Here is a 25,932-nt window from a genome sequence, read left to right on the forward strand (position 1 = left end):
TAGCTTCTTGCCTCGAACCTCCAGTTCCAGAAGATCTGAATGCTGTGAACTCTTGGACCCCTAAGGGTTGTGTAGCATATGCCAGCTGACTAGTGGCTTGAAGCTCTGTTTAGGACTTTGCTTCTCAGGTTGGACATGCCAGTTGGCACCTCTGTGCTGCTCTCCAGATGTGGACACTTGTGCTTGCTGTTTTCTTTCCTCCCTATGCCTTGTATTTGAAAATGGGTCTTTATTATAGATGTTGGAACTTGGGGAGATTGTACAGTGGGTGAAGATTTCAGTCAGCCATGTTAGCTTGGGGGCCTTCCCTGTCAGCAGCACACAGCACCTCAAAATGCCTGGGGTTTTGGACCATCTGGTATTGGAAAGAAGCTCTGTCTGCCATGAGAGAGACAGAATGGTGAGGAAAGGGAGTCAGGAAGGAACAGTGATAGCAAAGCCACAGAGCAGGCAATTGTACATGGTTATATGGGATCAGGGTAACAGTAAAAGGCATTATAACATCCTAGAGAGCTCTTGAAATTAAAATGAATCCCCAAATAAGTCCTTCAGCCAAGGAACTGGAGGTACAGCTGAGACTGGCTCAGTTGAACAAAGAACAGAGGCAGGTGACTGAGAACAGCTTTAGAGTGGTGGGTGGATCCCAATAGCCAATAAAATCACTTTTAAAAGGAGGACACGTTGACAGAAGAACCTTTAAAAGAAATTTCCTGAAACTGAAGCTTCTAGATTGAAGGTGTTTATCTAAGGCAGGGCTCAGTCATTAAAACGGAATGCTGCCAAACCGTCAGCTTTGTGAGATTTCAAAACACTAGACGAGTAAACCTTTCAGAAAGTTGGAAAGATAAAAACACCCAGACACTTAATAAGAACCAGAGACAGACCAGAAGAGTAGTATTAGCTTCTCAGCTCCCTCAAGAGGTTCCCAAGTTAGAGTTCTATGGTCTGAGGCCCTTTTAGACAGGCCAGGACTCAAAGTTACCCCAGTGCCTCCCCAGCTGGCATAGAAGAGAGTTCTGCCAAGTGAGTTCAAGAAGGCTTGATGTAGGCTGATCAAAGAGGTGTCAGAACACCGGGCCAAGGACTAGTGCAACTTCAGAAGTGAGCTCAGTGGGGAGGGACACCAACCCTGGTAGATTCTGTATTTCATTATGCAGGAGAGACAGTGGGCTTCAGTCCAGAATGACCAGAATAGTTCAGTTGGCATCGGACACATCGCAGACTAGAAGAAGAAAACACGCCAGGCTATACCAAGTGAGAAACTGTCAGTCTCCTGCTCTGCCATGATTGTTGCTCGCACAGTCTTAATAATTGTTTAAGTCAGCCAGGCATGGTGGCAAATGCCTTCAATCCCAATGCTCAGGAGGCACAGGCAGGCAGATCTTCAAAGTGTGAGTCCAGGACAGCCAGGGTTCTTGTTACACAGAGAAACCCTGCCTTGGAAAACCTAACTAACTAACTAACTAAATAAATAAATAAATGAATAAATAAATAAATGGTAAATCAAATTTGGGGAAAAAAAATGAAAACTGTTAACTTGAAGAGGAGAGAAAGGATGGGCAACAGTGATCCTGGACCACAGAGCAAGTTGATGAATGAGAATCATAAAGTGTATCTTTTGGGCCTTGAAGAGCTGGAGAAGCAATTCAGCAAGCAGAGCTGGAGGCAGTAGCTAGAGTAGTTGTCAAAGAGAATAGCACAAGGCACCTGTAGCATGGCACTGACTTATTTTTGCTTTCTGAGACAAGGTCTCCTCATATAGTATAGGTGGGCCTTGCCGTCTCAGGTTCCCGCCTCCATCTTTCCTGGCATTGGGACCATAGGCTGCAGGGACTGTAAGCTACCCTATTTCAGTTACTCTGAGATGACATCAGGTATACAACATATATATGTTTTACGTGGGAGTGAGAGAAGGGATAACAAACAAATGTGAAACTGTTAATATTTTAGTTTGCAATTTCATTCAAATATAAACAGCTTATTTAAGCCAGGAATGGTAATGAATGCCTTTGCTCTCCGCACAGAGACAGAGGCAGATAGATCTCTGAGTTCAAGGTCAACCTGGTCTACAGAGTGAGTTCCAGGGCAGCCAGGGCTACACAGAGAAACCTTGTCTCACAAAAAGTAAAAGCAAATATTTTTTTTGAGTGTCTACTTAAGTATCAAGGATATACAGTGTATATTTTACTTGATCTTAAATAAAACGTTTAGAGCCAGTGAGATGGCTCATTGGCTAAAAAGCATCTGCTGCCAAGCTGGAGGACCTGAAGCCAGCCACATGGTGGAAGGAGAGAACGAACCCCCACAAGTTATTCTCTGACTTTTTCAGGTGCACTCTACTACTACAAAATAACTTACTTAGCTGGATGCTTTTCTAGTGTGTGCAGTATTCAGAGTTCAGTCCCCAGCACTGCAAAAATAAATATAACATCCAATATAATCCTTTTATGTTTATTTACTTATTGTGTTTGTCTGTGTGCACGATGCATGTATGAGCCGTGTGTGTGTGTGTGTGTGTGTGTGTGTGTGTGTGTGTGTGTAGGTCAGAGGACAGCTTACTAGAATCGTTTTCCCCTTCTGTCATGTAGGTGGGCTCCAGAATTTGAACTTGGGCAGTCAGGATTGGAAGCAGATAGTTACCTGCTAAGTCATCTTGCCAGCCATGTATTTCCTCCTCTTCTTTGTTTTCGTCTTCATCTTCTTAACAGAATGTTACTTCTTTTACTAAGATTAATCTTGTGCATATATGTGTCTTGACTCTCTTCTCAGTTAATCACTGTCTAGTCATGCTGAGGTGTGGAAAGAGGAGCCCCATACACATGCCTACAGCATCCTGAATGCAAGGGACAGTGCTTGAAACACTTGCCACCCAGGGAAGCTGCCTTGTGCTCTGGTCGTCCCTGCACACCTCTCCTTTTATTTAACATAATATTTTCAACATGTGAGAATGAACAGTCATTCCATAAGTGTGTGTAGGGCATGTGTTGTTAGAAGAACCCACACAATGCTCTTAGTGCTGTTGTCCTCCTCCCCCTAAACATGGACAGAAGACAGGACAGAATCCTGTCAGAATGACCATGAACTTAGAGCCATAGACAGTAAAGCTTTGTGTCCTACAAGCAAGTTTATGCTTGGGTAGTGTGTACAAGCTAAGTGTTTTGCTGATTTGGGGCCATTTGTAGAATATTTGTCAGACCCAGAGAGAGAAAAGAAGAAACCAAGAGAATGAATATTACCTGTAACTCCAGGTTTTTGTGGTGCTGGAGAGTAAACACAGATCTTGTTGGGCAAGCTACAGACAAGCCTCTAGTCTGTGTGTTTGGGAATGGGAAGCATCTATATGTGGGGTCAGAGGACAACTTTTCAGGGGTCAGTTCTCTTTGTTTTGAGGCAGGGCCTCTGTTTTTGTCACTGCAGTCAGTATACTGGTCCTGGAGCTTTTGGCTGATGCTCCTGTCTCTGTCTCCCATCTTGCTGAAGGAATACTGGGATTACACCGTATCTAGCTTTTTATGGATACCAGGGCCCAGGCTTAATTGTGGGATAAATGCTTTTTTACCTGCAGAGTTATTTCCCAGCCCATCTAGTTCTTTGAATGTCAATACTTAACAGTCTATTTGTGGGCACTTATCAGAACACTTTCGTAGTTTTTTTCTCACTTAAGATAGTCTAGAGTAATGAGTTGGCTCATTGGTTTTTAAGGTGCCTGCTGCTAAGCCTGATGACCTGTTCAATCCCTAGGATTTACATGATGAAAGGAAAGAACTAACTTCTACAGTAATCTCCTGTGGCATTCCCCTGACCCCAAATAAATTAAATGAAAAAGAAATCTTTTAAAAAGAGATTATATTCTAGTTGGGTGCATCCTAGCACTTGGGATTGCCATAAATTCAAGGACAGCCTGGGCTACAGAGTGAGTTTCAGGAGCCAGAACCATGGAGTGAGACCCTGTCTCAAAAACAAAAACAAAAACAAAAAGATGATGAGTATTTGAAGGCATGATTTTTAAAATCGACTTTAGTGAGGTGTATGGTTTACATACAATAAAATTAGTTTTGTTAAGTTTTTTGTTTGTTTTTGTTTGTTTTGAGACAGGGTTTCTCTGTATAGCCTTTGTAGACTGGCCTTGACAGGTTGGCCTCGACTCAAAGCAATCCACCTGCCTTTGCTGCTTTCATGAACGCTGGAATTGCAGGTGTGCACCACTGTGCCCAGCTGTAAGTTTTGTTAAGTTTTGACAACAGTTGTAACCACAGTAAAGTTTTCCATAGCCCTGGCAGCCACCTGCTGCTCACAACTTGTGCTGACATCTGCTAGAGGACAGCTCCCTGTGATGGCCTTATTTCTGACAAAGCCAGGCTTTGTGGTTCAGCACTGTCTTCTGTGTTTCTATAGGATTAATTGAAGGTGGGCTAGAGGCTCACACAGCAGGAACTCTTAACAGCACTTTACATATCCTCTAGTCCTAATTGGTCACACAGTATGCCTAGTTCAGGGATATCTTTGAGCCCTTAGGCTTTGGTTGGCAACCTTAAGTCAGCCCAGCTCATTGGTACTTTCCAGCTTCTCCCATTCCTTAATTTTGTTTCAAAGCAGATATCCCCAAGAACCATCTGTGTAGTTTAAGAGGCTAGTCTTTGTCTTTGTTGGTCTTTTTTTTTTCCTTTCAAACTAGTTTCTATTAAGTTGATGAAACCATTTTAACTAGGGGAAGTGGCTTGTTAGATGGGTGGCTAGTTGTTGTACTAGTGCTGTTTCCTACCTGGGTTGACATGGCTGTGCCTCATTCTTTGCTAATGACAGTCCAGTGGCCAGCACTGAGTTGGCCTCTTGATTTAACTGATGTGGTTAAATGAATTAGTGTGTGCCTATCTTGACTTGTGTTGCCCTTTCTAGGTGGAAGACATTAGAAACTCATGATGTTGTAATAGAGTGTGCCAAAATCTCTCTGGACCCTACAGAAGCCTCGTATGAAGATGGCTATTCTGTGTCTCACCAGCTCTCTGCCTGCTTCCCTCACCGTTCAGCTGATGTCACCACCAGCCCTTATGTGGACACACAGAATAGCTATGGTAAAAAGCAACTTTGACCTTCTTTGTTTGTACCTTAATCTCTGGAAAGCATTATTTTTAATTTTGCTAACTTTTGGTGCTCTTCCTAGAGTAAGACTTCTTTTACTGCCTATGGGCTTTTCCTAAAATATTTTAAATTAGAGTTTTCTTCCATTTTTAATTTTTTTCTATTTTTAAATTTTTTTCTTCACAATTTACTCATTATATATCCTGATTGAAGCCCCCTCCCTCAACTCCTCTAGTCCCACCCTCCCTCTTCCTCTAGTCTCTTCCCCTAGTCCACTGAAAGGGGGGGTTCTCTACTATTGCCATCTTTCCATAGCTTGTTAAGTCTCATCAGGACTGCCTGGATCCTCTTCCTCCATAGCCTGGCAAGGCTGCATCATCAGGGGAGAGTGATCAAAGAGCAGTCAACTGAGTTCATGATAGAGGCAGCCCCTAATCCCCTTCCTTCAGAGATCCACATGGAGACTGATCTGCTAATTGGCCACATCTGAGCAAGGAGTCTAGGTCTTCTCCATGCATGGTCCTCCGTTGGTGCATCAGTCTCTGCAGGACCCCCTGGGCTCAGATCTTTTAGTTTTGTTGGTCTCCTTGTGGGGCCCCTGTCCCCTCCATGTCCTTTTAATCCCACCCCTCTCTTCCTCCATAAGACTTCCTGCACTTTGCCCAAAGTTTGGCTCTGAGTCTCAGTATCTGCTTTGATCCCCTGTTGGGTAAATCCTTTCGGAGGACCCTCTATAGAAGACTCCCATCCTGTTTCCTCTTTTCCACCACTTCTTGTGTCTATCCTGTTTGACATTCTGCATGAGATTTAAGCATCTTCCCTAAGGTCTTCCTTAGTGTTTAGCTTCTTTAGGTCTGTAGATGGCTGTCCTATATTATATGGCTAATATCTGCTTATTAGTGAATGTATACCATACCTGTCTTTCTGTTTCTGGGTTACCTCACTCAGGATGATCTCTTATAGTTCCATCCATTTGTCTGCAAATTTCATGATTTCTTTGTTTATTCCATTTTGTAGATATACCACAATTTCTGTATCCATTCCTCTGTTGAGGGACATCTAGGTTGTTTCCAGATTCTGTGAAATAAAGCTGCTGTGAACATAGTTGAGCAAATGTCCTTATTGAATGGTGGGGCATCTTTTGGGTATATGCCCAGGAGTATATATTGGGTATAGCTGGATCTTGAGGTAGTGCTATTCTTAATTTTCTGAGATTATTTTCTATTTTTCAAGCTTAACTGTTCTCAATTTCTTATCTAATAACATAGCAGATCCCTAAAATAGTCCTGAGCATATAACACAGTAAGGATCCAAGTACGTACAGCTGGTCCCTGTGTTATAACAGACTCAGTCTTATCAGTGCATCCAGTGGGGCCCTACAGGCAGACTGAGATAGTCTGAGAGTCTGGATTCACAGCAGATCTTGGCTTTAGCTGGGATGGAAGCTGCATATCAGGCTGTCAGAAATGGTGTGCCTTTTTAATTATCCTGATGCATAGTTAGAGTCACACCTGCCTGAATTTTAACTTCCAAAAGGCATTTAAAGAATCTTTAAAAGCTGGATGTGGTGGTGCATGCTTTTAATCTGGACACTCAGAAGGCAGAGGCAGTGGATCTCTGAGTTCAAGGTCAGCTTGATCTGTGTAGCCAGTTCTAGGGCAGTCAGGACTACACAGTGAAACCCTGTCTCAAAAGCAAAACAAAAACAAACAGCCCTACAAGAATCTTTAAATGTTAGTTTGTTCCCAGGGATGCCCAAGCTCCTGAGGGGTTTTAAGTAGAGAGTTCAGTGTTATCAGAAGGCCTAGAGGATTGTGGTTGTTTATCATAATGACCTGACACCCCATACTCACCCCTGCTTCCTTTCCTTTTATTGCAGGGTGCGCTACTTCCACCCCTTCCTCCACCTCTCGGCTGATGCTGAGTCCACCTGGGCAGCTACCTCAGAGTCTAAGTTCCCCATCAACACGGCTGTTACCTGAGCCGCTGCAAGTATGGTGCCACTCAGTGAGCCTGCTCTCCTCTGCCTCCTGGTGAAGCTGGGCCGTTGGGCAGGAATTAGAATGTAATGGGAAAAATGCATAGTGTGAGTTTCAGGAGGGTGCTTGATAGGAGCAGAGAAAGCTACTGTTGACACGTGGGTGGCATCTTGGAGTCCAGATACTTGAAATGTGGTAGAGATTTCACAACATGCTCCTTGTAGTTGAAAAGGCTGCATCTAAATTGAACATTGCCTAGAAACCTTGTGCAGGCCTCAGTCTCACTTGCTCATGCTGTTCTTTATTGACTTCTAGGCTACTCTCTGGAGCCCATCTGTGGTCTGTGGTATGACCACTCCTCCTACGTCTCCTGGAAATGTCCCACCTGATTTGTCACACCCCTACAGTAAAGCCTTTGGTACCCCTGGTATGTGTGTCTTAGTTAGATTTGATTGGTAGGTTTAGGCCTATGTTTTGTGACAGAGGCACTCATAGTGATTTTGGGGGCCATTTGAGAGTAATAAACTTGTTTTTGAAATTTAATATAAATTTCTGACCTTTTCAAAATGAGTAAAATAAAGAGACAGACAGACACTGAGGCTGATCTGGATTCTGAGACATTAACTGGACCACTATATTTGTAGTGACAACAGTGTTAAAGCAATGACAGCTTTTCTGATGTTTGGCTCAGCCTTGCTATGTATTGTCCTTGTCTCTGAGCAGGTGGAAAAGGAACTCCTTCAGGAACCCCAGCAACCTCTCCTCCTCCAGCCCCACCCTGTCCCCCAGATGACTGTGTGCATGGTCCCACCTCCCAGGCCTCAGCCACACCCTCCAGGAAGGTGAGTGTCAGGCCAGAGATGCCAGTGTACACACATCTCACCTTGTGAAGCCTACTTATACCAGGTACAATCCTGACACAAATAGGATGGAATTGAATTATAGTAACTGAAAATAGATGTCACCAGTTCTCAAGCTGTGGCCTGCCAACTCCAGGACCCTCAGTGGATTAGATCAGCTTTCAAATCAACTTAACTGCTGTGTGTCCTTCTCATGGCATTGACAGTACAGACAGTAGTAAGATACAAGGTATCGTATTGTCCCTAACGTGTTTTTTAGCTTAGATAGAGGAAAGGGGAGGGGAGAAGCATGCTTCTACATGAGGAATCAGAAATGATGAGCTTTCCTTAAATCTGGACCTTGAAGTTATATACATACTCAGGAGGAATGTAGCTGGGTATTGTGGCACATGTATAATCCAAGCTCCAGAGGCTGAGGCAGGAGGATTAAGAATTTAAGGCCAGTATAGATAGAGTGAGATTCTGTCTCAAAAAAACCAGACAAATGAGCAAAATAAGAAACTTACTCAAAGCATGTTTTATTGCACATTGCAGGATGAGAGGAGTTCTGCCTTCCAGCTGTTTGAGTCAGAGCTGAACTATCTGCTTTTTTCTTATGGGACATGGTTTACCTGAAAAACAAGTGACTGACAGATGGTTTAGTCAGGCCTGAATATTTAGCAGGAAATTTCTTTTTAATTTACTTTTTCAGTACAGGCTAATGGATTTCATTGTAACATTTTCATGCTTACTTGTATTTTGTTCATATTTTCTTCTTCCCCTACCTGTGATAAGTTTCTTAAATGATGAAACAACTGTCACTTCAGGATAAACAGCGGACAATATCTATAGCCAATAATAAATACAACTTGCAAGTGAAAATAGGTCATTAAAAAGTTTGTGCCTATTTGAAGCAAGTCTGATCTGCAGAGTGAGTTCCAGGACAGCCAGGAATACACAGAGAAACCCTGTTTCAAACAAAACAAAACAAAACAAAACAAAAAAGCAACAACAAAAAGCTTGTGCCTAGGGCCTGGCATGGTGGTGCAAGCCTTTAGCTGTAGCACTTGGAAGACAGAGGCAGATAGATCTCTGTGGGTTTGAGGCCAGCCTGGTCTATGTAGCAAGGTCATCTTCTGTTACATAGTGAGACCCTGTCTCCAATAAACAAACAAAACATGGCTGGGCATGGTGGTATACACCTTTAATCCCAGCACTTGGGAGGCAGAGGCAGGTGGATCTTTGAGTTCAAGGACAACCTTGTCTACAGAGTGAGTTCTAGGACAGCCAGAACTACACACAGAGAGAGACCCTATCTCCAAAAACAAAACAAAAAACAAAAACAAAAAGTCTTATGCTTGCCATCAATGCTAATTGTGCAGGCAGCTCGGGTCCAGCACCCATGTAAAAAAGCCAGGTATTACTGAGCAGGCCTGTATCCCCAAGCTCTGCTGTTGGAGGCAGGAGGATCGCTAGGGCTTGCTGGCTGCCATCTAAGCTCCAGGTTAGGTGAGAGACCCTGTCTCCACAGACTACAGCAGAGGGCGGTAGTGCAGGACACTGACATCCTTTTGCTTCTGCACGCATATGCGCTCACAGAGAGTAAATGCACAGTATGAAGAGATTGTTTTCAGGTTCCATACTATAACTATGTTCATAAACAGTAAGATATAATATTTATATATATATAAAAATATATATGTATGTATATATTTATATAGAAAGTTTATATATCTGTAAGGACCCTGATTTTCTTATGTTTCAGCCAAAGTAACACACAGAAACATATCGAGAATAGAATGTAAATTAAACAAAATTATTAAAAGAGATTGAAAAAATGTAGCAATTCTAAGTAATTATTGTTTTAGAAAATACAGGTTTTTCATAAAAGTATGCTACTTGCACTAACATGACAGGTGTATTATCTTTAAATTAATAAGTTTCCTTTAACTTCTGTTTCAATTTCAAATTCAACATTTTTGGTAGATTTAATGGTACAAATAGAATCTCCTAACATATGTATTTATTTTATGTGTATAAGTGTTTGTTTGCCCACAGAAGCCAGAAGGAAGCAACAGATACTTTTATATATCACTCAGGCAGTTATAGATGGTTGTGAGCTGCCATGTGGGTCCTGGGAATCAAACCTGGCTCCTCTGGAGGAATAGCCAGTGCTCATAACCACTGAGCCATTTCCAGCTTTAATTCTTTACATTTTTTAAGATTCTAAGGGGATCCTGAAGTCCAGCAGTTCACAGGACTAACCTTTAAATTCCATTACTGTTTGCCACAGAACATACCCCAGCATTTTCACTGTGTGTATCCATTTTCAGGAAGAAAGAACAGATTCCTCAAGGCCTTACCTTCAGAGACAGCATTATCTTCTGAATGACCGAGGACTAGGTAAACTCCCTGGGTAATGATGGATCTTGCTTGTCTCTTTGCATTGAACTCTATAGTTTAAAAGCTAAGCTAGGTGGAGGAAGGGTGCATTGGAGTAAAACTGGTGCTTTCTCCAAGAGATACGAAACACCAGTATTAGAAAGCTGTCAAGCTACTGCCTAAAGTGCATCTGCTTTGAGCAGGTCAAACTAGGTGATTTTATCTGTTACTAGAGATATTATGGCCTGAGAATTATGCTTTCTATGAGGTTGCAATTGGGGTTGGAACCTTTGTAAATGACACATAAGCTTTCTCTGCTCATCTTGAAGAAATGTAGATGTGTGTGCAGTGGTTGCGGCTTTGTGATTGCAAGGGTTAGCCAGTTTGACCTGAATTGTTTCTGTCTCTCTGCAGAGGATCTACCTGGAAGCAAAGGTTCTGTTACTCTGAGGAATCTCCCATATTTCTTAGGTGACCTGGCTTCTGAGGAAGACAGTATTGAGAAGGATAAGGAAGAAGGTAATGGGTGGGGTGCTTCAGGGTAATAAAAGTGTCCCCCTTCTGTCTCAGAACTGGGCTCTAGGGTTCTAACTCAGGCTTGCGTGACTTCTTTGGTTGGGGTGAAAGTTGGTGTTTGTTTCAGCATGTACAGGGAAAGGATTGCCAGCTTTCCTTCCCCTATAGAACATAAACCCAAGCCCATTTGCTTGGTTCAGTGTTTACAGGGTTCCCTTGTTTTCCGACCCACATTGCAGCTGCGATATCTAAAGAGCTTTCTGAGATCACCACTGCAGAGGCGGATCCTGTAGTTCCTCGAGGAGGCTTTGACTCTCCCTTCTACCGAGACAGTCTCTTGGGTTCTCATCGGAAGACTCATTCAGCAGCCTCTGGGACTCAGGGCTCCAGTGTGAACCCTGAGCCTTTGCACTCCTCCATGGACAAGCATGGGCCTGACACACCAAAGCAAGCCTTTACTCCCATAGACCCACCCTCTGGCAATGCTGATGCCAGTCCCGCTGGGGACAGAGATCGCCAGTCTTCTCTGGAGACCAGTATCCTCACTCCCAGCCCTTGCAAAATTCCACCTCAAAGGGGAGTGAGCTTTGGAAGTGGGCAGCCTCCTCCATATGATCATCTCTTTGAGGTGGCCTTGCCAAAGACTGCCTGTCACTTTGTCAGCAAGAAGACTGAGGAACTGTTGAAGAAAGTGAAAGGAAACGCTGAGGAAGACTGTGTGCCCTCTACCTCCCCGATGGAAGTACTGGACAGACTGATAGAGCAGGGAGCAGATGCACACAGCAAGGAGCTGAGCAAGTAAGCCTGGGCCCTGTTGTTTCTAACTAGCCCAAGGTTTCACACAGCATAGGACCATGAGGGCAGAGCAGGACTACTCCCCTTTTCCACCTGTACCCAAGGCAGCCAGTTCTCTTGTGTTTTCTTAGACGTCCTTGTATTTTGTTGCTTTTCCATGTCTAGAGCACAGGCACTTGTGCCTGGATGATCTGTGAGATGGCTGATGTCTGTATGTAGATAAGTTTTCAGTACAGGCCATTTTGAGTGCTGCCTCTGTTCTGCCAGTGAATGTTTGTACAGTTGTTCTCTGAAAAGCAGATGTTAAAACTGAGGTTATAATAGCTCAGAGTTAAGTAATACTGACTTCAGTGTGTCCTTCTTAAGCCAGGGCTTTCTGTTTTCTTTTGTGCTATTGGTGAGAGATGAGATTATCAGCATTCTCTACAGGATCAGGAGGCCAGATGCCCCACAAAACACATGGTTGCTAAAGAGTAGAGGCCGCTTTCAGTCTTTCTTTTTTTTGTTTTTGTTTTTTAAACCCTGTCAGAGAATTCCATGGAAAGAGAAAGAATTACCTGGCTAAGCTGAGTTTGACCCTTTTGCCCCTGGTTCTTGGGAAATGTTAGTTTACTTATGTTTAGTTTGTTTGTTTGTTTGTTTGTTTGTTTGTTTTGAGACAGGGTCTCACTAAGTATCGCAGGCTAATCTGGAACTCATAACTTTCCTCCTGAGGTCTCCCAAGAGCTAAGATTTCAAGGATGTATCACCACCCCTGGCTAGTCTTTACCTTTCTTCTATTTAATACCATAACGAGAATCACAATATTTAAAACTCCACTTATAAAATGGTATTTGCTGTATTAGAGTCAGAGTCAGGTAAATGACCTGCATTTATCTTGCATTTATCTGACAGTAGCTTATCCAAGGAGAGTGACTCTATCTGCATGCAGAGGGTTGGAAGTAGGACTCCTGTTTCCCTGTAGAGGGTGGTTAGGGAGCAGATCCTGGGGCACAGTCACTAAGCCAGAAAGCTCAGTGCTAGGGTTGAGACTTAGTTAAGCATGGTGAACTGCCTCCCCCTTCCCAGCCAAGAGACTCATCCAGCTCAGTGTAGACTTGGAATTTGAAAGTTTTCCTGAGTCACTGCAGATTTTGACCACAAGAATGATTGCCAAGCTTGCTATAGTTAAAAGTCTATATTTTTTTGGCTGAGGATATAGCTCAGTTGGTAGAATGCTTGATCCCAGCACCATATAATATGGGACATGGTGGCCCATGCCTGTAGTCTCAGCACTTGGGAGATGGAGGTTGGACGATCCGAAGTTCAACATTATCCTTGGCTACATAACAAGTTCAAAGCCAGCCTGGGCTGCATGAGACTTTCTTAAAACAACAACAAACCAACAAGAAGTCCACATTCGTATTTTTCAGGTCAGATCAGTAACTTACTATAAAATCTTTTCCTAGGTTGTCCTTACCCAGCAAGTCTGTTGACTGGACCCACTTTGGAGGTAACGTTGCTTCAGCACACATCCAGACCTACTCATCTCCTTTCTGTCCTTGAAGGGTGCCCTCAGGAAGGGACTCCCTTTGGCTCCTGTTCTAGTCAGCTTATCGGCTTGGTGAGAGCATCCCAGGTCTTGCAGGCAGTGTTTCATATGTTTAAGGCAAGTCCTGTGACCTTGGGAGTTTTCGTGAAAAAGACAGTGCCAGGTTTCCCTAGAAAAGATTCCCTTGGTAGGAAAGAACTACTGTTGTGTCTCCCTGGGAAACACAACAGTGAGGGACCAGTGGCAGAGAGAAAGGAGGTCAGAAATACCTCCATGGTCAGGTCTCTTGCCTCAGAAGCCCACTCTGGTACCACCTTTGGATGCTTTAAAGGGAAGGGAAATAGAAGCGTCTTCCGTGGCAGTGCTTGGCACTCACACACTGGGAAGTGTCAGAGCTGAATGCGCACGTGTGTAGAGACAGGGTCTCTCACTGGCCTGGAACTGGCTAACATAGTCCCAAGGATGTTGCCTCTTTTTACATGGGTTTTGTATATCAAAGCAGGCCCCCATGCTTGCCCAGCAGCACTTCCAAGACCCCAAGAATGATGTTTCTTAAGTGAGACACGTGGGAAGGCCTTGATAGAGCTATGTGTAAAGGCCTTTCTGCCACCTTCCCTCTGCTTTAAAATCAGGCTCTCCTCCCTCAGATGAGATCCGCACCCTCCGAGACCAGCTGCTTTTGCTGCACAATCAGCTGCTGTATGAACGGTTCAAGCGGCAGCAGCATGCACTCAGGAACAGAAGGCTCCTTCGCAAGGTGATCCGAGCAGCCGCTCTGGAGGAGCACAATGCAGCAATGGTGAGCAGTCATGGTGTCCACCCACTTGTAGAGAGCAGCTGCCAAAGAAGAGTGCTGCCTTTGTTAGTCCCAGCTCTGCCCTAAGGGGCCAGAGGGCAGGCCACTTAGCCCGGGAGGTACAGGTGTGCACAGCTGGATCTAGAATCCCTCTCCAACTCTCAAGAGCCATGAGAACAAATGACTTTTTGTGACTGCTAGGCTTTGCCTGTGCATGTAAAGGGTCAAAGGAGTTTTATTTTTCCTGCTGGTAAGCTGTTTCATGACACAGAACTGAAGGTGTTTGATGTCATGGTATAAAACCAGCCACACCTGGTTGTTGGTGTTTACCTTACACCTTTTAGTGTTTTTTGTTCATTTTTGTGGGGGGGTTGTCTGTTTGTTTGCTTGCTTGAGATAAGGTCTTTCCATTTAGCCCTGGAACAAGAACTCACTATGTAGACCAGGCTGGCCTCAAACTTATAGAGACCCGCCTGCCTCTGCCTCTGCCTCTTGAGTGCTAGTATTAAAGGTGTGCACCACTATACCTGACTTACCTTAAGCCTTGTTTTGTTTTGTTTTTTTATGCTTCTTTACCTATTTGGTAGACAGTAAGTGATAGCAGCAGTCTGTGTTGTACCCTGTGGTGTTAAATCATATTGATGAGCATTTGCTCTGTACCTGGTACAGTGGCTGTTCAGTTAGAGCCAATCATTTTAGAGGACTACAGCAGTGTGTATTCAGGGTCTTCCTCAGTAGGTGGCAAGGATTTCAGCAAGTATCGGAAGCACGGTTTTCCATGTGCTGATGTGGAGTTTGGAAAACTTGTCAGTAGAGAGGCACCAGACCTATGAGTTTATTGGGATTCCAGGGCAGTGTGTGGTTGTCAATGTTGGTAACATGTGTTAAGCCTGGGTGTCATGGCTGTGTTGAGTGACATTCAGTTAAAATGATGGTGTCTCTATCTTTGCTAGAAAGATCAGCTGAAGTTACAAGAGAAAGACATCCAGATGTGGAAGGTGAGTCTGCAGAAAGAACAAGCCCGATACAGTCAGCTTCAGGAGCAGCGTGACACCATGGTGACCCAACTGCACAGCCAGATCAGACAGCTGCAGCATGACCGGGAGGAATTCTACAACCAGAGTCAGGAGTTACAGGTACCAGCTGCTGTATCAGGCGGGTGACAGGAGAAGGCATCAGCTGTGTCCTCTCACCTTATTCATCTCACCTGACATGAATGTTTTGCTCTCTGAAATGACAAGTGCATTGCATGTTGGATGGATCTCACTGCTGACAGAAGTTCCCAGCTTTCTTGGTTCTTTGTTCCTTTAGTGTTCCCAGCACCCTGGAGCCAAAAGAAGCAACGTAATGTTGCTCTAAGCCAGTGGTTTTCAACCTGTGGGTCATGACCATCGGAAAACACATATCACAGCTGTGAAGTAACAATGAAAATAAATTCATGATTGGAGTTCCTAAGACTATCAGAAATATGTGGTTTCTGGTGGTTGTGACCCACACGTTGAGAATCACTGCCCTAAAGTAGTTCTGGATGCTCAGTGAAGTTGATTCCTTTGGGCATAGTGGCTGTTTGCAAACAACACACCTATATTCAAAATACTTTAGACTTCCCTTTTAAATAGCTATGATTGACAAGGTTAAGACCCTGTTGGCACCACACAGTGTTTTAGTCTTGGAATCCATAGACAGTGACACCTTCATTTCCTCCTCCAGTCTGTTTTTTCCTTCCTACCTTCCTTCCTTCCTTCCCTCCTTTCTTTCTTTCTTTCTTTCTTTCTTTCTTTCTTTCTTTCTTTCTTTCTTTCTTTCTTTCTTTCTTTCTTTTCTTCCTCTCTTTCTTTCTTTTCTTTCTCTTTCTCTTTCTTTCTTTCTTTCTTTCTTTCTTTCTTTCTTTCTTTCTTTCTCTTTCTCTCTCTCTCTTTTTTCTTTCTTTCTTTCACTCTCTATCTTTCTTTCTTATCACATAAGCCACCAAAAGCCCAGCTTTGCCAAGATGTGGCATTATCCACAGGCACAGTCTTTGCCACTGTCTTTACCAACTAATCAGTAGTTCCCATGATGTCCCACAGATGTCACTGTGGTCCCCTCAAAAGAGTAAAAAATTTAGGCTCTACGTTTCTGCAATTTTGGAACTGTAGTGATCAGGTCTTTGTGATCCCCTCCCCCCTTATTTTAAGTAGTAAGAAACTCAGAATCTCTCCTTTAAAGTTGAAAAGTCTGATATTGATGGAAAAAAGGACAAGAGAGTGGTTGAGCAGAGCAGTCCCAGCCCTGCCTGTGGCTATACCTGTTGGTTCTCTTATAACTTCATGGACAACCCTCTTTGGTAGACAAAGCTGGAGGACTGCAGGAACATGATTGCGGAGCTGCGGGTGGAGCTGAAAAAGGCCAACCACAAGGTGTGCCACACCGAGCTGCTGCTCAGCCAGGTTTCTCAGAAGGTGAGACTTCACCCACCTGTTGACTCGCTTCAGGGCAGACAGATACAGTACGTGTATGTCTGTATTGGCCATCTGGCAGGGAGCGATTCTACCCAGAAACATTTGGAGATGTTGGTGTTCCTGTCACTGAGTGGGTAGGGCCTATGGGCACTGCTAAATGCAGCATACCCTCCAGTGCAGATGGTCCTCACAACAAAAGTGCCTACTGAGCTGTGGCCAGGCACATCCCAGGGGGCCCTTTTTTAATACCCTGCTTTTGAAGTTTGTTAAGGCTTTTGAGCTCTGACTTCCCAAAGGGATTTAGTGAAATCTGTGTTGTGTATTCAAAAACATGTTAGTTCACTGGGGCTGTATCCTGTAGCTGCCTCTGCTCCTGTGTTCTTGGGCTACTGCACTGAAATGAATCTGTGTTGCTTCTGCACAGAGCGCAACCCAAGTTTGTTTCTGCTGCCCTTGGGTGCCTTCTTTCCCATTAGCCATGGACTCAGTGGGAATGGTTTGTTTGGCCCTGCATTCCACTGTGTTCCTTGATAGTCATTGTCACTGTCTGTTGGCTAGTTTTGCCATGCTAAACTTGGACTTTCTCACTTCTGTCTGGCAGCTCTCCAATAGTGAGTCGGTGCAGCAGCAGATGGAGTTCTTGAATAGGCAGCTCCTGGTGCTTGGGGAGGTCAATGAGCTGTACTTGGAGCAGCTGCAGAGCAAGCATCCTGACACCACCAAGGTATGTGGCCAGGGCACTGAGAGACAAAATTATACTGTCTGGCCCAGTGTTACGCAGCGCATGAGAAGACATGCGGCAGGCATGTGCCCTGGCAGAGCTGCTTTGCAGGGGGTTCAGGCTACATGAGTGTCAGTTACTATTCTCATATCTGTGACAATACTGACTGACAAAAGTAACTGAAACAAGGGAAAATTTATTGTCTCTCAGTTACAGTCCACCTTGTTTGAGAAGGCATGGTGTCAGGAGTGTGAGGCATCTATCTGGTCATATGATCCACAGTCAGGAAGCAGGGAGAGCTTGGTGTTCAGCTCATGTTCTCCTTTTCATTCATTCTGGGACCCCAGCCAGTGGGATAGTGCTGCCCATATTTAGGATTGGTCCTACCACTTCAGTTAACTAGTCTAATAATCTCTTATAGACAGTCCCAGAGGCTCATTTCCATAGTGATTCTATACCCATAAGGTGATAACATTGGCCATCACGCTATAAAAGCACAAAGAGGGAGGGTAAAGATGGGGGCAGCCAGCTCTGTGCAGCAGCATTCAGTAGCAATGGTATTGCTATGCTCCGGCACCATGCTGCTTTGTTTTCTTTTCCTGTGACTCCAGTTCTGCTGAGGTTTGTTTAGTCCTGGTGTCAGCACCAAGACCAGTTAGTGTTTGCAATGTGCTGAGACAGACATTTATGTCACTGTACAGTCAGCTCAGACAGTGTTAGCAAAGGAACTTGGTTGGAATTTCAGTAGGGTGTATTCTGGTGCTCCTGATACTGCTCCTCCATCAAGTGCCTTTAGCACCCTTGGGCCAAGGGTCTATGAAATGTCACCCATGGTCTCCAACTGAAGAGTATTGTTTCAGAACCCAGGAGATGTAATTTAGAGTAGAGTTGCTTCTTAATTAGCAGTTCTTCTCAGTCGCCAGTTTAGACTCTGGAGGATGTCAAAAAGTGAAACTATATAGAGACCATCTATGAATTAGTCTGGAAGCAGAAGAGTTTCAAGAGAAGATGGGGAGCAGACCCAAGGATCCACCCTTGCTGAGCCATGTTTTTTTGGCTTGCTGAGCCATGTTTTTTTTTGAGGTAGGCTCCCCCTGTGTAGTATTGGCTGCCTTGAAAATCTCAGACAAGACTGGCCTTGAACTCACAGAGATCCACTTGTCACTACCTCCCAGGTACTAGGATTACAGGTGTTGCCATCATGCCTGGCTGCTGTTGAAACAACTTTTTGATGCCTCCAAAGAGAGGACGCATAGGTATAATGGCTTCTGTTATTTGGACCCTAAGACTGGCAGCGGCCATGTTCCTTCCTCAGAACTGTTTCACAGTTATGATTTGGGAAGTCTACTCATGTGGGCTGGGATGCTATCTGTTGTACATTACAAAACAAAATGGATAATCTCACAGTTTTATTGCTTTACATGACAGAAAGTCCTGAAGCAGGTGAATTCCAAGTTGATCAAAGTGGCAGCTTGGGGCCAGCATGAGGAAGCCAGGCTCTTTGCACCCTTCCCCCTGCCATCTTACTCTGTTTGTCTTGTCCTCCAGCTAGCCATGCTGGTGTGCCAAGTGCTATAGTTTCAGTCCTCATAGGCCACTCGGATGATGTTCCCCTCCTGTGAGTGCGTGTCTCCCAGTAAGAAAAAAATTTTCTCAAACCCTTCTGCATGCTTCCTATCCTATCTTCCTTCTTGTTAGGTTTGAGGGGTGCTTGTTACTAGCCTGCAAGGGCCTTGAGTAGGCCAAGATATGCTTTTGGGTTGGGAGTTGGGTTGCTGTTCTTCAGGCCCATGAAGGAGGGGCAGGCTGTGAGGGTAACTGAGATGTCAGGGCTTGCTGCTTTAATTACTTGTGTGAGTATCTAAAAATAAGATCAGGTGTCACTGCTGCTGTTCAGGGTTCCTTCTAGGGCCCTGCAAGTTTCCAGATGCTTAGTTTGTCATAAGATGGTCCTATGTTGGAGCAGAAACCTTGCACATCCTCCCTTGTACTGGTAATGTCTCTAGGTCATGTGTACATGCCTAAAGTAAGGTAAACACTATATAAGTAGCTGTTAACCCGTATTATTCAAGAATAGTGACAAGAAACCAGCCTGGCGCACTCAGTGCACACAATGAACATGTTACATTTATAGCTGGTGGGGTCTGTGGCTGTGGAGGGTAACAGTGCTGCCTTTGTTGCAGAAGTCAGCTGTTAGTTAGCTGGAGCTGTTCAGCACAGCTGGGAAAGCAATGTTTTCAGCCATTTCTGCCTTCCACACCCTGGAAACATCTGAATTACTGGTCAGTATTCAGGCTTAATGCCTTCTGGAAAGGTTGCCTCCTTGTAATTTACAGTTTAGGCTCTTTTTGAAAACCTTGTATGGAGTCGGGTACTTGTGTGCTAAGCACACAGTAACAATTGTTAGGAAAGCTTCCTTTCCACCTTTTGTGCTCATCAGTCTACACTTCCCATGCAGGAGGTCCGCCTGCATGACTTGGCTTACAAACTTTGACAGGTATCCAGCCTAAAATGCGGCTTCTCCTCGGCAGACAGTGCTCCCTTTGTGTCACCATCACAGCTGCTAGAAGAGGGAGAAAAAGTAAAAAGAAGGCAGATGGCCACAGTGCCATTAACCTGAAGCTACAGCTGCACAAATTGCTTATTTTATTGCAAATGGCTCCTTCAGGGCATTGTGACAGGCATGATCCTAAGGGCTGTGGTCCACTTCTGTGTCTTTTCTACTGGTACCGTATGTACCCTGCAAACAGAGTGAACATGGCTTTCTCTCAAAGAGCCCTGACATTATTTCTAAAGTGGTCGTCTTTCGTAAACACACTGAGGTACCTGCTGTACAACGTGTCCTTTGATGCTGTAGATGGTGTCCTTAGGGATAGACATCAAAAATGCCCAGCCACCCTACTTGCCAGGAAGTTGTCCTCACTTTGCTGGGTCAGGGCACTACGTGCCTCTGAGTGTTGTTGAAGACACTTCTTGTAGTTATTGCACACTTGTCTGTAAGTACTGACTCCAGTCCTTTTCCTAGGAAGTAGAAATGATGAAAACTGCATACCGGAAAGAACTAGAAAAAAACAGAAGCCACCTTCTCCAGCAGAATCAGAGGCTGGATGCCTCACAGAGGCGAGTTTTGGAACTGGAATCTCTTTTGGCCAAGAAAGACCACCTTCTCCTAGAACAGAAGAAATACCTTGAGGATGTCAAGAGCCAGGCGAGGTGACTAACCGGAAAGGTGTGGGTGGGGTGGGGCCCCTCCTGTGCTCTGAACCCAGCCCTGTCTTTCAGTGGACAGCTACAGGCTGCAGAGGGCAGGTATGAGGCTCAGAGAAAGATCACCCGAGTGTTGGAGCTGGAGATCCTAGACTTGTATGGCAGGTTGGAGAAAGATGGCCGCTTACAGAAACTAGAAGAGGACAAAGCAGAGGCCGCTGAAGCAGCAGAGGAGAGGTGAGAGCAGCTGCATCAGAGCTCTGTGGAAAGTTCTGCCTACAGTGCCTCAGATGTAGAGGCTACACATCAGGGTGGCTTGGGGGCGGCAGTAACAACCAGCAGGTCTGACATCCTCTGCTTGTCCTTTCCAGAGAGCCATCTTCTGTCTGCTGGCTGTTCTTAACCATTGCAGATTTTCCTCCAGCATAACCCCACTTGTCACTTGGGCTTCAAGTGAGACTCTTGCTTGTCTCTGTTATTACAAAACAGGGCAGGGAGCTGGAGGTTGCCTTAGTGGTTAAGAGCACTGCTTAACAGAGAGGACTTCAGTCTGGTTCCTAGCACCTGGGAAATCTGTCAGTGCCTCCTCAGGTACTCAGACACACGCATGGTGCACATGCTGCATACACTCATAAAGTCTTTAATTAAGGAATGGGCAGGCAGGGTTCAGGAAGCAAGTGTGATTTCACATTTCCTCTAAAGTGCTGCAGGTACCAATGGCATTCCCTCTTGCTCCCTTACAGGCTTGACTGTTGTAGTGATGGCTGCTCAGATTCCTTGGTAGGACATAATGAAGACGCTTCTGGCCACAATGGTGAGACCAGGACCTCCAGGCCTAGTGGCACCCGGGCCAACTGTGGAGGTAGAGTCACTGGAGGTGGCAGCAGCAGCAGCAGCAGTGAGCTTTCCACTCCAGAAAAACCCCCGAGCCAGAGGTTCAGCAGCCGGTGGGAAACCGCCATGGGAGAGCCCTCCAGCAGCATCCCTACGACTGTTGGCTCACTTCCTAGTTCCAAAAGCTTCTTGGGCATGAAGGCCCGGGAGCTGTTCCGTAATAAGAGTGAGAGCCAGTGTGATGAGGATGGCTTGACCATCAGCAGCCCTTCTGAGACCCTAAAGACAGAACAGGGTAAAGACTTGGGCATGGAAAACAAGACTCCACTGAGTCTAGATGCCCCACACCCATCTTCCCCAAACTTGGACAGTGTGGGGCAGCTCCATATCATGGACTACAATGAGACTCATCATGAGCACAGCTGAGGAGGGTCTGTCAGTGTTAATTTGCGTCTTTGTCGGCACAGAACAGGAGGTGTGAATGCACGTTCTAGGCTTTTCTGTTTCCGGGGTCTGAGCAGCTGCTTGTGTGGTGGAAATGGGACAGGTCCTTTTGACAGAGGGTGGAATGTGGGATGATGGTTTTTGAGTCTGGCATTGAGACGCTTTCCTTCACCCCACCCCAGCCTCTTTCATTTACCCAGCAGTATGTACTAATTGAGGGCCTGTGTGTGTCCCTTGTAGCTTTATTTTCTTCCTTCTCCCCCACCAAATGGTTGTGTCATTCGAACCTGTGCAATATGAGGCCAAATTTCATCTTTGGGTCCAACACACCACTCTTGCTTTCCTGAGGTTCAAATAACTGGGTTGGCTCTTGGGTAGACCAGGCAGTTAGTGGCACTGCAGGTAAGTCCAGTTTTGTCCCTTCCAGGAGGGTGTAGCTTAAAAAGCTGATTGCCTTTACAGGAGCATTTTCATTAGTTTTTGGTTCTAAAGTTCAGCATCTAGCCACAGATCTAGAGAAACTAGCCCATTCAGCTCTGCCTTTTCTTGGCAGCTCTGATGTGCTTCCTGGAAGGTTCTGTGAGAATACCAGTTGTTTTGACAGTGTAGTTGGCGCTGTGGAGCCACTCTGCCTTACTCTCTGGAAAGCTCTTACCCCTCTACCCCACTACCTCTTATTTATTTGGTATTTGCTTGAATGCTGGCACCATGCTGCCTGTGGGTGGGTGTGTGGGTGGTTGTCCTGCAGTCTGCAGACAGTGGAGAGTGGTTGCTAAGAGGGGCACCCAGGATTCATGCAAATGTGCAAGTATGCATCTGCCTGGCCCTGCCCAGCTGAACCATGGTTCCACCCTGCAGCCTGTTTGCCTCCCCTTGGGTCCATTTGGTCGCCTTGGGTCCATCTGCTTTGTGATGCTGCGGCAGACAGGCTCAGAAGAGTTGGAGTTTACTTAGAGCTTATGTGATAATCGTTGTTGGGCTGAGGGTTGCCGCACCACAGTAGGTTCTAGCAGCTTTTTACACCAATTCTGACTTTGCAGGAGTGACTCTCCATGGAGCTTCATGTCGAACACTTCTGTTAGGAACAGTAGAGCAACTCAGAGTCTGATAAAGGCCAGTGGCCTATGTCCACTGCCTGCTCTCATGCTCACGAGAGATGACATCGGTCACAGTCAGAACACAGTGGTGGCAGAGAGTCCAAACTCAACAATGCTCCTGAAATAAATGCTGGAAGTGTAAGAGTTGTTGCCTGATATTCCGGCCTAGGCAAGGAGAGACTTGGGAAGGAGCCATGAGCTTGGTTTTCTTGTTTCTATTCTGTCTCATATATGAAGAACAGAAGGTTTAGTTAGGACAAAGCTACAAAACCTAATGGTATGAAATCTTAGTGCATATGTAAGTTTCCAGCCTGAGGATGAAAGTCTTTCTTAAGTGTGCAGTAAATATCCTAGCATCCTTAAGTAAGCTTAGACTCCATGTCACCATGGCAGTGCTGGCTGGAGACCTGTCAGGGCCATATCTCTGCTGTAGCTGACCGACAGCCAGCTCATAGGAAAGAGTGCCACTGACTAATCTCAGACCAGCAGAGGGCAGCCATTGCCCCTGGACACTCAGAGTGTGGGTATCAGGATGCCATGCTTTTCATTTAGCTTTGCCCAAAGGAAAGCTTAAAAATCAGTGTTCTCTCACCCGATCAATTGTAGAAAGGGCCAGGAGAACATATTGTGGGAGAAAGATCTCACAGGTTAATAGTAGTTAACACTGCTCCTAAGAGTTGATCCCACCACCACCAAGATCTGTGACAGAGAACAAAACCCTTTTCACTACATCAGAAAACAAAACAAAACAAAACAAAACAAAATACCTTACAGACTGCATGGGTGATGAAGTTTAGGAAGAAGAGGTGGCAGCATGATAAATTAGACTAAAGTATTGGCTGGCATCTCCATAGACTACGCGTGGGCCTCAGCACTTTCCTCCAGCCTGGCTGTTCCTACACCCAATGACAGAACCTGAGCATCCTCTGTGGTTTGAGCCCCAGAAAGCTGTTAAGGCTTTTTTCAGCTAAGGTTGAGGCACTGCAACCCAGATTCATCTTAAACCTAAACATTGGCTCTTTTCAAAGGACTCCAAGATCTAATGGATGGTTGGGTGTATTTAGGAGTAACAGCATCTGGGGGCCATTGGGTCACCTGATGCTGCAGGCAGGAGGGAAGCTTTTGAGAGGCAGCTGAGGCCTGGGCCAAGGTTTTAGAATGGTAGGTGTCATGGGTAGCCTGGAATGTATGAACATTGGGGTTGAGTGGCCTCCATCCTTTAATCACTTGGAGTGTGTGTTGTGGTTGCCAATGGGCCCCAAGGATACTGGAGGCTGTGTCCCTTGCAGTCTGGAATCTGTTAGAGGTAGCCCTACAATATCACTGGGTTAGAGGAGCAGGCCAGTGCCCAGGAGGAGCTAAGCACACATCTCTGTCTGATATCCCTCCCTGAGGTCTGTCAGAATTTGCTTTGGGAGCAAGAGCAATATGAGTGTGAACATGTCCTCCCTGGAGCCGGCAGCACGGCTGCCAGGGCCGAGTGCTGGCCTCAGTAGCTTTTCTGACCCTTTTAGGAAGAAAGGTGTATTTTTCTAGTCTAAGCTGCAGAAGGTTAGTCTGCAGCTTAGTCTAGAAAAATGTCACAACTGTGTGTGACATGGTTAGCAAGGAGTCACTCTTCTGAGAAAGTAAACTGTCACTGCACAGGAAAAGTCCAGGAAGCCACCAAGCACTTCCCAGGGTGGTAGCAGCACCATAGGTGGCAAGCCACAGACTCGGAGCCACTTGCAGCATATTTGGGCTCTAGTGCTCTGAGGAGGAGGAGAAAATATTAGCAGTTGAATGGTTGGAATAAAAGGACCACAGAGCTCAGGTTGGCAGTGAGCATAGAAAGTGAGGAAGGTGTAACAACTGAAATATAGTGAGACCAGCCAGTGGGAACCTACCACTTGAAGAGCAAACAGAAGTACTGTAGGAGGTGCTTGTTTCCCTCAGTGAGCAGTGAGGTTGGGAGACACCGAACAAGCTGGTGGAGGTGCAGGCATTGCCCGGGCTCAGCCTGTGCTGCAACACATGGAGTCTGCCTCAGCCAGAGGCCATTGGCCCTGCACACCTTCAGATGGCAGCCTGCATCTGCCGCACCTTCATGGTTGGCCCACGGTGTAAATCCACTACTGTGTAGATTGGAAAACAGATCCAGTGTGAGGATGTTGGTGTCCCTGCGTACATCCAGAGGTCTGTGGCATGTGCCTCCATCCTCCCCCAGTTTGATGCAGAGTCACTGGTTGCCCTGTGGCTAGCCTGTGTAGGTATAAATGGGAACGGATCCCTGGGCTGCTGCTGTGACCCTTGTTCTCATTCAGCTTCCCAGTCAGTGAGTCTCCATTGTGTCCAGGGCAGCAGTGTTTCTATCTCTGTGTCACCCTGCGCTTTTAGTATAGAGAAGCTTTTGCAGCTACAATGGAGACTGCACCCCGACCACTTTTGGTCTTATAATGAAATTAATGGGGGCTGAGAAGTGCCCTGTCCTTCCCAGAGCCCCAGTTTTATCCACCTTTGGATAGGTAGCTGCCTGAGCCACTGGAGGAGGTCTTCACAGGACCCCTGGAGTTTAAGAGCTCCTGCCCAACCCCTCTTCCTGCTCCACCTCACACAGTGTTGGAAGGGAGGGGAATATGATGCTGTTTGTTAGCTCTGGTGGATCAGAGGCAGGCAGGCAGGCATTTTTGCACTAGGAAGATTCAGTGGTCGCTCTTTATAAGACTGTGGACCACAAACACATTATGGAGGAGCAGGTTTTGCTAAGACATAGTTTAGTTTTATAATCAATCATGGATGAACCATATACAGCTAACTTGGAGTTTGGGGGGGGGGGTTCCCATCAGTGAACATGAATCAGATTTTTTAAAAAACTTTAGTTCAGTGGAAGTCACCTCTTCTCAAAAGGTTTAAACGTCCCCACTATGATCTTAAAAGCATGTCAAACAATCCGCATCAGATGCCATAGATACAGGCTGCAGGAGAACATGGTACAGTCAGTGAATGGAATAAAGGTTTGCTGTCCTTAGAGTGTTCTAAAAATGTCAAGGCAGTTGCTTGTGTTTAACTGTGAACAAATAAAGATTTATTGTTTTGCACTCCTCAGTGTTGAGATGGAGTGACTTTGTTCTGGCCTTGGGGGCTTGGGGGTGAAATGAGGTAGTCCAAAGCATGGCAGTCTGTCTGGATGGTGGTGGACAGTCATTAACAACTACTGGACTTGTTCAGGAGAACAGAAAATCCTTCTGTCTTAAACTTGTGTCCTTGTGGAAAGAGCAGTATGTGGAAAGGGCCA

General features: G+C 45.5%; 1 protein-coding gene across 8 annotated transcripts in view; it reads left to right on the plus strand.

Moving 5' to 3' along the window:
• Tsc1 (TSC complex subunit 1) overlaps window positions 1-25,742 on the plus strand; it is a 50,216-nt gene extending 24,474 nt beyond the window's left edge. For 5 of the 8 annotated variants that reach the window (XM_021640885.2, XM_021640791.2, XM_021640972.2 and 2 more), the window contains 15 exons: window positions 4,897-5,072; window positions 6,959-7,086; window positions 7,374-7,485; window positions 7,782-7,900; window positions 10,231-10,300; window positions 10,694-10,798; window positions 11,035-11,593; window positions 13,039-13,082; window positions 13,754-13,920; window positions 14,871-15,053; window positions 16,245-16,355; window positions 16,957-17,079; window positions 20,102-20,289; window positions 20,359-20,520; window positions 21,027-25,742. In XM_021640885.2, the coding sequence (XP_021496560.1) occupies window positions 4,897-5,072; window positions 6,959-7,086; window positions 7,374-7,485; window positions 7,782-7,900; window positions 10,231-10,300; window positions 10,694-10,798; window positions 11,035-11,593; window positions 13,039-13,082; window positions 13,754-13,920; window positions 14,871-15,053; window positions 16,245-16,355; window positions 16,957-17,079; window positions 20,102-20,289; window positions 20,359-20,520; window positions 21,027-21,543 (2,764 nt within the window). In that variant the 3' untranslated portion in view covers window positions 21,544-25,742. The remainder of the gene's footprint in view (window positions 1-4,896; window positions 5,073-6,958; window positions 7,087-7,373; window positions 7,486-7,781; window positions 7,901-10,230; window positions 10,301-10,693; window positions 10,799-11,034; window positions 11,594-13,038; window positions 13,083-13,753; window positions 13,921-14,870; window positions 15,054-16,244; window positions 16,356-16,956; window positions 17,080-20,101; window positions 20,290-20,358; window positions 20,521-21,026) is intronic. The other 3 variants (XM_060389763.1, XM_060389762.1, XM_060389764.1) reach the window with 3 other exon arrangements.
• The last annotated feature ends 190 nt before the right edge of the window (window positions 25,743-25,932 follow it).

Source organism: Meriones unguiculatus, chromosome 8 (assembly GCF_030254825.1).
Source record: "Meriones unguiculatus strain TT.TT164.6M chromosome 8, Bangor_MerUng_6.1, whole genome shotgun sequence".
NCBI classification, from domain to species: Eukaryota; Metazoa; Chordata; class Mammalia; order Rodentia; family Muridae; genus Meriones; species Meriones unguiculatus.